This window comes from Peromyscus leucopus, chromosome 9, assembly GCF_004664715.2.
Source record: "Peromyscus leucopus breed LL Stock chromosome 9, UCI_PerLeu_2.1, whole genome shotgun sequence".
Classification (NCBI taxonomy): domain Eukaryota; kingdom Metazoa; phylum Chordata; class Mammalia; order Rodentia; family Cricetidae; genus Peromyscus; species Peromyscus leucopus.
In genome coordinates this window covers 74,050,199-74,063,217 of record NC_051070.1, presented here as the reverse complement: position 1 = coordinate 74,063,217, position 13,019 = coordinate 74,050,199, and the positions used below count along the sequence as shown (strand labels likewise).

At 42.1% G+C, this 13,019-nt stretch overlaps 1 protein-coding gene across 2 annotated transcripts in view; it reads right to left on the bottom strand.

Annotated features, from left to right (window-relative positions):
• The window catches only part of Slc35f4 (solute carrier family 35 member F4), a 237,782-nt gene extending 235,689 nt beyond the window's left edge, over positions 1 to 2,093 (bottom strand). Inside the window, exon 1 of one of the 2 annotated variants that reach the window (XM_028873547.2) lies at positions 1,535 to 2,093. In XM_028873547.2, coding sequence (XP_028729380.1) covers positions 1,535 to 1,637 — 103 coding nt within the window. In that variant the 5' untranslated portion in view covers positions 1,638 to 2,093. The remainder of the gene's footprint in view (positions 1 to 1,534) is intronic. The other variant, XM_028873548.2, reaches the window with a different exon arrangement.
• Between the last annotated feature and the right edge of the window lie 10,926 nt (positions 2,094 to 13,019).

Here is a 13,019-nt window from a genome sequence, read left to right as displayed (position 1 = left end):
AAAATGTTTCAAAGAATGTTCCACAGCATGTTATTTTCCTTCCAGAAAATTCTAACACTATATAATTACTTTTGTATGGAAATGAATAATGTAAGCCACTACTGCTAAAAACAGCTAGACAGAAACATCCAAAGTAGACAGGCCTTTCCTGAGAGCAGATAAAATACTAAACTGGAAAATATCTGTATGAGGATGGCCCACAGGACAGCGCTCCCAGGTTATTATTCAATGGCAAGACAGAATATCCCAGGACAAAGTTACATGGGAAATGAAACGCTTTTTCATCTATGTGTCAAGATTAGTGTGGGTTCTCTGCTTCACACAGAACCTGTAATATTGATGATCCCAAATTGCCAGAGAAAAATACCAATCAGAATGCATCTAAGGCACATCTGGTTAAAAATAACAGCAGAACCATCAGTTAAGGTCCTTCTTTTGCGGCAGAAATGCTTTGGTAAGGAAAAACTGAAATTCCACCTGCATGGAAATTAAAGCGAAGCTACTCTCCCAGTGCAGAAAAACAAAACAAACAAACCAACAAACAAAAAACAGGCTTCACTTTGGTGGTTGGCAGAACTAATCCCAGCAGATACAGTGGCGGGTTTATATATCAAGAAAACAGAATGTAGAGACTAGGAACATAGAGCCCCTCACTGGCCCCCTTCACTCCTATTCTCAACAACACGGTGCGTGTATGCATGCGTGCCTGCGTGTGTGTGTGTGTGTGTGTGTGTGTGTGTGTGTGTGTGTATAGGTGAAACTGCTCCCAAACCTGAGAGCATCCATGCAGACTGGCTTAGCCTAGCCAGAATAAAACTAGAATCCAACAGCTCAGAGGTGGCCGCGACGTGCAGCGGGGGCGGGTGGCTGTGTCTCGCTTCCCAGTCCCACTCTGCCCGCCTTTTGCATGATTTCTCGCTCCAAGCTCCGCAATTCAGGCACCTAAGCAGGTTCTTTTCTCTGCCCAGGATGGAGAACCTTCTAAGGACGTTTTATCATGAGCAATTCCAATACTGGCAACATTTCAATGGCCCACGGTGAACAAGCTGACCCACCCAGCCAGCCCAGCCGCAACCAACTAATGCCCCCCACTGTCTTCGTCCCCAGCGCCAGGTGAGCACCCTGGCACCCAGTAAAGCCTTTCCGAGTGGGTAGCCCAAGGGCTGATGGTCAGCTAGTAGAACAGCCATGTTAGCCTCCTTCAGGCATAAATCAGCCACCAGTGAGCTGACCGACGACGCTCAGGAGTGCTCGCCTATCCTCTGCACGCCTCCACCCCCAAGAATGCGACTGTCCCCAAACTCCTGGGTTCAAGCGGCCAGCCCCCACGACTGCCTCAAGGTTCAGCACCGAGGACAGCAGACGGCGGACATACTTTTCTCCCTAGAGGTCCAAGAGGCCAGGGATGTGATTGTGACAGCGCAGACCAGGCTGCAGGTGTCCCACTGCGCGCCCTCCCGCACCGCACCCCCCGTGCCCCGGAGCGCCCACCTCCCACCCTCATCTCTCTCAGGACGGCCTCCCGGCGTCTTACTTTTCTGGCTGGAGTAACCCGGGTAATAGCCATAGTAGCCAGTAATCCGCAGGATCCGGTCCTCGATGGTGGCTACCCCGTTGGGGGCCGCCTTGACATCCATAGAGAGCGCGGGGCGGCGGCTCCCGGCGCCGCGGGGCGTAGATCAAAGCGCGGGGCCCGGGAGCTGCTGCAGGTGCCGCCGCCGCCGCCGCCGCTGGTGCTGATGTTGCAGCTCGTGCTCCCGCGCCCCAGCTCTGACTCCACCGCCCGGCGCAGCTCGGGCTTCGCATCACAGCGGCGGCGGCAGCGGCGGCGGCAGCGGAACGGCCCCCACTCTGGCCGGCCTCTCCGTCAGCCTGGCAGCTCTCCCGCCCGCCACCAGCTCACTGCTGCCCGAATAGCGCCCCCTCACCTCGGACGCCCACCCAGGTCTGGGACGCATGTGGGCGCCCCACCTGCTCTCTGACTTTCACCATTAACCCTGGGGCCAAAAGTAGACACCTCCAAGCCCACTTGAGGGAAGGGATGGTCGCTAGGTGCTCAGGGAGGATCGCTGTGGGTGGGAGAGAGCCATACAGAACTAGGGGCAAGTAATTCAAGAGATGCACACTGTAGTTCAGCACTTCTTCCCCTACCCTGCGTTTCTTCCATGCTGCTGCCCATCCCGCCTTGGATCTGAGGATATGAAAGCATTCACAGGCGTTGATCCTTGCAACTCGTCTAGACAACCAAAGATCCCTTTTTCTTTCTACGAATTGGAAAAAAAAGAAGAAAAAAAGAAAAAGAAATGAATCCCCAGCAGGTGGTGTGTGGAATGATTATCCAGGTGAACACAAAGACTTTAAGAGTTACAGTCCTCACGGGACCCTCTGCCCTCCAATAAACACAACGAAGTCTAGGGCCATGCATCTGAGCACAGCACACTCATTTACCCAATTCCAAATATCCCACAATCTAAACGTATTTTCTTCTTTCTTGTCACACTCATCAGAAGTGAGGCCTTTCAAATTGTATCTGGGCACAGGAGTTGTTGCTACAGTCCGGAGAGAAAGACTTCCTCTCCATGCAGAACATTCTTGAAGCTCTATGATCAGAGTGAGCAACTGTTAAACCAATGTGGCTTGTCAGAGTTGATGAGAGGCCCTGGGGTTAGGTGAGTGCAAGGAGCAAATGGCTGCCCTGCTTGTAGTTTACAGCCACAGTCTCCTAAAAATAATCTTCCGATCTTCACCTCCTTTGGGAAAGGACACACGAGAGAGGAGTGGAGGCAGCCATTTTCTTGGAGGCAGTCAGATCCACCTAACCCCAAGAGGTGTTTGACATCTCTGCCAATTGTCACATCTCTAAAGGTCATGAGGGGTGAGGAGCAGACATGTGAGTTCATTTCCCAGCTCCTTTCAAAGGCCTCCCAACAGTCTCTTCACTGTGGATGGGCCCTTAAGAACAAAGAAACCAGCCAGGCCATGGTGGCACATATGCCTTTAATCCCAGCACTTGGAAGGCAAAGGCAGGAGGATCTCTAAGTTCAAGGCCAGCCTGGTCTACACAATGAGCTCCAGGACAGCCAGGGCTACACAGAGAAACCCGGTCTCAAAACACCAAACCAAACCATACCAAACCAAACCAACCAACGAGTCAACCAAACAAACAAAAGCTAAAAACAAAACAACAAACAAAAAACAAAACAAAACGGCAAAAAGAACAAAGAAATGTGCAGACCATTTTCCTAAGATGACATGGGCTTTAACATATGAAAGTGCAGCATTGCATTTCACAGTGGGCTGATCACCTTTATTCAGACACAAAGCTCTACAAGGCATCTTGAGAACAGACCGAGTCTCAGATGGGTGTGGCTGTGAAGAGTCCCTAAAGAAGCCAATGTCCTGGGGCACCTGTTCACTGGGTGAGAAGAGAAGTGTGACAGGAGAGAAAAGGTCCGACAGAGCCAGAGGGCAAATGTGATGCTTTTCAGTGGGAGAAATGCACAGAGGAATGGGGGAAAGCTAAATGTTGGAAGCAAAAAAAGGAAAGAATTATATTCATCCACACTCTGATGTAATTTGTAGCATGATTTTGTTAGTTTTACTATTTGTATAGCAAATCATATATAAAATATATTCATTGTATACAGAAAGGTATGCCAGTCATATTAATTTAAAATGTTCCTTTTGTTTAAAGTTTCTATAAAACATAAATGGCCTGTATGACATATAGTATGCATTTAATATCATTCATTATAACAGAACACACTAAGGTGCATTTAATAAGAGAATAATTGGGAAATGACGAAAAAACTTTCAGAAGTAACAAATATATTAATATGCAGACTTGAAAGGCAACTGATTTTGCCCTGTGAGTGCTTATACTGTTCATAGTCTGCCTTGGAAATACAATTTTAAATAGGAGAACATTTACAGATGTCTTTAACCATTTGCAAAGGTCAATTGATCACAGGTAGATGCTACACTCTGGAACATGCTTTTTCAATGGCAGGAAATGAAATTATATATATAAACTTCTGCTAGTGATAAGGACTCACTTGCAAATATAATAGTGGTTTTTCTTTAGCTTTTCAGATATTTTTCTGGACACCTTGTAAAATTATAGAAATTATGTGGAGAGGAGAATTTGTGAAGCATTTTTATGTGCTTACGTGTTAAATCATTTTCCACAATCAAGACAGATATTCAATTTTATAAAATTGCCTCAGATCTATTCTGGAAGAATTAAGGAAAGAGGTAATTTAACAAATGAAGATTCAAAGTGGTTCATGATGCTTATGGCAATCCTTCACACTGTTCCTCTACTCCTCATAAATCATTCTCCAACCTTAAAAATTGCCTACAACTTTTGAAAAGATTTAAGTATTGTGTAAATATACATGGGTGTGTGTGTATATGCATCGATATGGGTCAGAGGTCAGAAGAGGGCATCAGATTTCATGAAACTGGGGTTACAGTTGTGAACATCTGACATGGATTCTGGGTCCTTTGGAAGAGCACGAAATGCTTTTAATCATGGAGTCATCTCTCTAGCTCCTGTCTGCAACATTTTAGTTATGCCATCAAGGCATTTAACCAAGGGCATCCAACTGTGATTCTGAGTTTTGATATCTGGGACATATTTATTTTAGTGATCTGGTAGACTTAGCTTAGATATTTATGCTAATTGTGTATAAAAACCAATCTATGTTGTTAAAACATATCAAATCATCTGCAAACTAATTCATGTGATGGGCACATCATGCACAATCACATGGATATAAACACACACAATATACACACACATTGCTAAAATGAGTGGAAATTACCTCCCACTCCTCTGAGAAATTAATGTAGTGTGCATGCTTTCTTGAGCTAAAAGCAATAAGACTGCCTGAAGAGCCAAGAACGTTGAAGCTTCTATTCCTGAGGGAAAAGTCTTTTGTACAATACTAAGGGCTGTGCCCAGAGTTGACCTCAAACAACTTGCACAATGTTAGTGTTTAAAAACCATCTGGCTTTTAGCCAATCAAGAAAGGGCACCTGGGAAGGAAAAGTCATGGCCTTCATACACCACTTTAAAGAAAGCTGTTTTGAATATTTAGCTATTACATCATCAGCTGCTCCATTTGGAATGCTGACAGGGCCTTTCTATTCTAATTTTAGGCAAAGGCGAGCATTGCTAATTTACCTTTCAGCTGAAAGGTGCTGGGGATCCAGAAATCTGGGTGTCTGTGTGGGAAGTCAGGGCAGAGTCAATGCTTCTTCACTCTGAAGTGGCAAACTTGTTCTAGGGAATATTTTCCATGCTCAGTTCCCTGGAAATGCACTGAGCTTCTTTAGAGAAAATCTTAAGTAATTTCAACAAAATTGAATTTTAGAACATGTCTGCATCTTTTCTGTCTGTCTTCTTCTGTCTCCTCTCCAGTTTCCTTTCCCTCTCCTTCAGTGGTATATAGTACAATAGTTTGGAACAAAGACTTGGGAGCCAGACTGTCATGGATGCTCTATGACCTCATCATTCTCTAGCTGTGCAACTTTGGTAAGTCTCTTAAATTATGCATGACTCCATTTCCTCACCTTTAAAATAGGAACAGTTACGATTCTTTGTACCCCCTCACATAGCAGTGACTGACACATCATAAGCTTTGTAAGTGGTAGGTAGCACTGTTTTCTTCTGTGCATACCTAGAGCCCTCTGAGCTCCTCTCTTCTTCTGTGAAACTGGCTCATTGCCTCTACCTCACTGTATTTCTGTGTCAGTGAAGTTGGTAGTATATAAAAATGTGGCCAATGCCTGGCTCCAAGAGACACACAAGAAATGTTAAATATTGCTTTTCCAATCCTACCCTTGTCCCATCCATTATTTATTACTTAAGTAATTCATACTCTAACACCCTTAGGAGTTTTTCTGTGGCAGTTAATTTCACAGGTCTCCTTCACTTCTTTGAACCAGGACAGGAATCATGGGAGGCAGGTCTTGTTTACCCAAGGAACTTGGTTGACTTCAGGAGTTGACTTCAGGATGAGATGGGGACAAAGACTAGTGAAACCCAGTTCTAAGACACTACCTTGACTTAGTGTTCTCTTGAAGTCTAACATCCTTGGAAGATCTTTGGGGTGCTCTGTGGGAGGCTGAACTATTGCCACTGGGCTTCTCACCCTCAGCAATGTCTGGTGCCTCCCAGCTTGTCCAGAGCAGCAGAGCTTGAATGAAATAAATCTCTGAAGTGCCCAGATAACTGAAGTCTTAAACATATCCTTGGCATTTATATCTGGCCAAATATCTTCAGTGGCTGCCTAGCCCTGTGGTGGTATTGTGTTTCCCAAAATATTGTGTACCCTAATAAACTTATCTGGGGTCAGAGACAGAACAGCCACAATATTAAACATGAGGATAGGCAGTGGTAGCACACACCTTTAATTCCAGAGGCAGAAATTCATCTGTTTAAGGTTACAGCCAAGCATGGTGACTCACGCCTTTAATTCCAGAAAGCGAGCCTTTAATCCCAGGAAATGATGGCAGAAAGGTATATAAGGCTTGAGGGCCAGAAACTAGAAGCATTTGGCTGGTTAAGCTTTCAGGCTTTGGACCAGCACAGTTCAGCTGAGATCCATTCTGAATGAGGACTCAGAGGCATCCAGTCTGAGGAAACAAGATCAGCTGAGGATCTGGTGAGGTGAGGTAGCTGTGGCTTGTTCTGTCTCTCTGATCTTCCAGTATTCACCCCAATAACTGGCCTCAGGTTTGTTTTTATGAATAAGAACTGTTAAGATTACTGCTATATAGCCCTGCTACAGGAGCCTCAATAATACTGAGACTACACTTTCTACTGTTTTTTTTTTTTTTTTTTTTTTTTTTTTTTTTTTTTTTTTTTAAATCAGGGTGGGAAGTCAGAGTAAGATTTACAGTAACTTAGAGTGAATAAGACATTTTCAAACCTTTTTGAACAGCTGTGTTGTTCATTATATACTCAAACTTGGTACACACTTTACAAATAAGTTTTTCTGTAATTTAAATGTCCTAATCTGCTCTACACACCACAGTCTCAAACATGCTTTGTGCTATTTATCACATGAGGACACGAGGCTTACACACATAACATTAGCTGTAAAAATGCCAAGCCTGCTGAAGTAGTCATTAGTACTGTTTGCCAAATGTTTATTATCATCCTCCCCCATTTCAGCCATAGGATGGAGCTGCACTTCCCGCCCCCTTGTGGCTGTGGGAAGTTATGTGACTGATGCTCTTCTGTGATCAAAAAGGGACATTTGTCATGCCAGCCGGAGGTGGTACAACACTTAAGTGTTTTCTTTCACTCTGTCATTGGGATCATCAACATTCAAGATGACTTTGACATATAAATGTAATGTTACTAAAATATTAAAATTGAAAGGAATTTGAATCCCTTCTACCAACACTATATTTAATTTTAAATCATAATATCTTTACCCTTTGGATTTTGTTTTGGTTGGTTTTGTTTTCCTTTGTTTGGGAATTTGCTTGTTTGTTTATGTGTCTGTTTGGTAAGACCTGGTCTGGACTTCTCTGTGTAGTCCTGACCAAGCTTCCAATTCATAATTTTCATGCTTCAGCCTTCTGAGTGCTGGGATTACAGGCATACACCATCACACAAACTCCTCTTTACCAAAGACATACCACACATATTTAAAAACCATCAATTAAAGCAACTCATCAATAAACCATAAGAAGACAAAAATACATTGTTAGAAATATCATGAACAAACAGAAATAATAGAGAACAGAATGTTTCAAACTCATTAGAATACAGCAGTAAGATAGAAAGCCCACAACATGCACTCAATAACCCCACATCTGGAACAATAACTGCTATTAAAGGAAATTTCAAGAAAGACTTTAGCTTTTGTGTCAAGAACTAATTTTTAGGAAATATATTCCCAAGGCTTTATTTCAACATTATTTCAATGTCTGTGACATTCATCCAAAAATGCTCTTTAAACACCATGAGACGATACAGAAGCAGACTACTTCACAGTTTTCTTTCTTTCTCTGGCTACTGGATGATGCTGGAAGAGACTCCTGGCCAATCATAGACAGCTGAGCTCTCAACCGGGGCACAGAAAGAATTGTGCCAAATACCTTTCATTCTCTGGTTCTCTTGCTTAACCTTTGGAATGATCAGCTTTGCATGGATTTCTGTGGGCTTCAAAAAAGCCAGAGACTGACAGCCTGGGACTTCCTTGTTGAGACTGACATGAAAGTGTATCTGCTTGATTCGGGGTTTGTAACCCAAAAGTTCAGGGCAAATGTAGCATCAGACCAAACTGCAAGACCAGGAGATCAGAGCTGGTACATAAAGTCTTCTCCATTCTGTTCTCAATAGCTTGCCCTAAGAAACAGTCATTCATGCAGTCTCTTGCCAACAAGATCAAGAATCAGTTTACTGCTCAGTCTAAATGTTAAATCCTGGTCAGTACAATAACACGTCCTTCCAAGTACATACCCTAGTATAGAAAAATCCACCTAGGCTCTGCTTTCTACAGAACACAAATGAAGACATTATTTTTTCAAGGCTCTCATCATCCACTCCAGATTCTGAGTTGGAAACTAAGTGGAGAAAGTGCTGGCCATGTTGGCAGTGGGCAGCATGTCAGTGGTATAAGCTGTGAAACCAACTACTTTAATATGTCCATGGTTAAAATTATAGATTTTGTATTTTCCTGTTATTCATATAGTCACAGCATATAATCTGGTATGTCCCCAAGATCATCCTATGTAGCAGGAATCTTAAAGAGTCTTATTAATAAAATCAAACTTGAGGCCAGTTATTGGGGTGAAAATTGGTAGATCAGAGAGACAGAACAAGCCACAGCTATTTCACCTTGCCAATTCCTCAGCTGGTCCTGTTTCCTCAGGCTGGAAGCCTCTGAGTCCTCATCCCAATGGCTCTCAGCTGAGCTGCTGCTCGAAGCCTGAAAGCTTAACCAGCCAAATGCTTAACCAGCCAAATGCTTCTAGTTTCTGGTCCTCACGCCTTATATACCTTTCTGCTTTCTACCACCATTCCCTGGGACTAAAGGCTTGCTTTCTGGGATTAAAGGCGTGATGAGTCACCATGCCTGTCTGTATCCTTGAACACATGGATTTCTGCCTCTGGAATGCTAGGATTAAAGGCGTGTGCTACCACTGCCTATCCTTTATGTTTAATATTGTGGCTGCTCTGTCTCTGACCCCAGATAAGTTTATTAGCATGCACAATATTTGGGGGAACACAATACCACAATCCTATAGCATGATCTGAGGGGGAAGGTTATAGGCACCATTTTCTAGCTAGGCTTTCAAGTTGTGTTTTATGGAAACCAGATATCTTCTGAATTCCAAGAGAGAAAGAGACTAAAGTAATATTTCATGTTCTCACAAGTTCTGTACTCTTGTGACCATCAAGGAACATTACTGAGAACAAACAACGAATGGAATCAACTCAAATCTCAAGAGAGGAAAATGGTTTAGCAAATCACAATGAATCAATTGACGAGAATATTCTGAAGAACTTAAAATAATAGTAACGAAGACCATGGAGCATTAAGAAAAATATCAAGATTATTAATATGCTTCAAAATATTCTAAAATATTATTCGGTCATATTACATTAGAACAAACATGTATACATACAAAAAACCCTAAAACTCTTTCTAAGTTTGTTCCCCAGTGTTTTATGTGCACTATGCTATCATGTGCTGCCTGTACATTAATCTCTTCAGTAATTGCAATTATCTGCATTCCAGCAAATGTCATGAGGTCTGCCTAAAGGTCTCTAGTTCTTCTGTCTCTCCATGTTCTCATAAATAATAACTCAGAGCTCCATGACAACAAGCGTATAAAAAGTTTTATAAATCTCAAAGAAACTTTAAAATCTACAGATTCTTACACTAATAAGGTGCTCCTGGTACATAACAGTCCAGCTCCAAGTTCTAGCTGATGCTGTGTAGTAGAACCAAGTGATGAGAACATCCATGCTTGAGGACTCTTGGCTACTACTTGGGTAGATGCATCTTCATCTGACTAATGCTATCAGTTATAAAGATTTTCTGTTGAGAAACCTTTTGGGATGACCCCACGCCCTTTCTGAATGGGCCAGATATTTTCTCCAACAGAACTCTTTATATACTACATATCTTTCCCATGCTGCATGATGAAGTTTCTCAAAGGTAGATACTATGTTTTCTTCATCATTGCTTGACCAGTGAATGGCCAGTGCTTCTCAGAGTGTCTGGCACTGTCAGGCAGTCAGAACACATGAAGAACAAAATAATCATTGTAATAAACAAAAGCTTTCATGAGTAGCCTTGAGCCACTTCCCAAAGTAGAGGCAAGGCACAGACACTGACAGGCTGATTAGTCTCAGGACCAGGAATGTAAGAACCTCTTCGTACAGAGTTTAAAATGAGAATACTGCATTCTGGACATCTAAGTCAATGGCTCGGTGGCCTTTCACAGAGTCTGTGGCAGCACTTCATAGTCTCAGGGAAGCATTCTTTTCATGACACTGCAGAATGCTGGCTTTTCCTACATGGCTTTATAACTTCTCTTTGTGCTCATTCAGATATATCCTTCTCTGATACCCTTCCTAATCTGACTATCTGCCTGTCTTTTTCCTCTTCATTCTCTCTTGCCCTGCCCAAACCCTGTGCTCAGCAGGTAAAAGGATCCAAGGAGCCTTAAATTAGGTTAAAACTTAAGATGTCTATTCCCCAATCTATGCGAGTTGAATTTCTGTTGTGATCAATACTTGCTTAGTTAACCAATTTAGCATCCAGTCATGCTAAAATGCTGCCCTTCATCTTTTGGAGGTGTAGGATAGAGATAAACCAAGCCAGTATTTGCAAATGAGTGGAACTATTCATCTTCTTTTTTTTTTTTTCCTGGATGACGTTTTCAGTATCCATTGCTTAAGTCAATACAAGCTCAATTTTACAAATTTCTTGGGATGTATAATTAGTTAAGAGGTTTGGATTTCCTCCTTTATGTATAACCTTCTGCTACCACGGGCAAGACACTTGTTTACCCAAGTTTTCCTTGATTTAGGTGAAAAAGTCATCTGCCATGCAGAAACTCAGTGAGTGCATGAGTGAGAGCATGTTATTCTTTGCATCTTTTTTCTCCCCTCCTTCTTTCCTTAATCCTGCTCTGTTCTAAAGTCTACCATAGCTTTCCTATCACTGGGGTGCATCAAAATTATACTCCTATTATCTAGCTTTTACTGCATACCAAATAACCACAAACCTTAGTGGCTTTATTACCATTGGTAACTCATCATTATTGGTCAGGTGATGAGTCTACTGATAGTTCCAGGCTTGCTGATCATGGTTTGGCTCACCTAGGCATTGATGTTAGCAAGTGGCCAGCTGGGACCTGGTCTATATCTCCAAAGTTTTGCATAATTGACTATTAGTCTCCAAACTGTGTTGTCATGAGCAAGCCTGGAATAACCTTTAGTGTTCTGAGGCAATGCATGGTAGTAGATGTGGAGAAAAACCTACTTGGACAATCCAGTCACCTAGTGGCTCACATGCTGACAAGCAGAATCAATTTCTCTACCTTTCTAATCTGTTCTTGCCCTGTAACTTATTTAGACCAACAGAATATTTCTTATGTAATATATTGCATATCCTTCTAGTTGATGGAATTACTGTAAAGAAATGGGGCCATTTCCATTTTCTACATCTAGCCATGGTAACTCAGAATCAGTATTGCTAAGAAGACGAATCATAGGCTTGATGACTTCATTTTTTTGTTGTTTTGTTTTTTTGTTTCTTATTTTCCCAGAACGTGACCTTTAGCAGAGTTCCTTGATTCCAGATCAGAACCAAGTGATCTGCTAGTAGTGGGTTAACCAAGGCCTAATTTTATTAGTCAGAACCTAGCATTGAAAGGTTACACTTAGCAGTGAGATAAGATCTGAACAGAAACTGAAGCCTTTGCATGACATGAAATTCCAAAGCCCCTGACTTCAAAATGGGAAGCCAAATGTCCAACACTCACCTGGGTTGAGGCCTGCGTTACACAGGCACAATCAGATGCCAAACAAAGACTAGTGAGTTTGATCAAGTGGGGCTGTTGTCTCTCAGTCATGATAAAAGTGGGGACCTGGGCAGTTAGGACATTCTCTGCTTATTGGCTGTGAGAGCATTTACCACAATTGGTAGCAAAGATCTGATGGATGCCCCTCCTTACTCCGCACACTGTATTTCTAGTTTCTTAGAAACACAAATAAATCTTTTAAGTCCATACTTCTTTTCTATAATTGCAGAACCTGGCTGTTGGAGGAAGAGAAAGAGGGAGGAAATAATTTCTATGACTCAGAAAAAGACTAACCTAATATAAGCACATTTATATTTTTAAAGTACCTATTTTAATCAAATACTCAATATTCTAACATACGAAAAACACAGAAATGCCAGGTGAAGATAAATTACAATTTCAAAACCAGAAAATGCAGCTAGTTGCCTTAAATCAGGAAAGTGAGGATCAAATTATAAGCCAAAAGGAAAAGAGTTGAGAAATACATGTTTTTGCTTATAAAGGAACTGAAACCTTTGCATTAAATTTTTTCATCTACATTTTTGATTTACAGTTAAATACTTAAAGGCTGCATGCGCGCATGCACACACGCACACACACACAGTATTAACTGCTGTCTGGCTCATAGAGACAAGAGAGATTTTTATCCATTACATTATATTCAGTTTCATCCCAGAAAGGAATTAAAGTGCAAGTTTTGAAACAATTGCAAACAAGTAGATACTAGGGAGAAAGTAAAATTAAAAGTAGAAGCCAGAAAACAAAGCCAGAATGAGGTCAACAGTGCCGAGTGGGCCAACTCATTTTGTTAGAAGCAAGCAGCAATGTGTTTTGAGGCTTCCTAGACACCAGCACACTTCCTTCTTGTGGTTTCTAACACCTAATGGTCAGAAGCTGAAGACCAAGAGAAACATAAGTGAGTCCCAATGTGAACACACATAGTAAGTTTTCCCAGATAC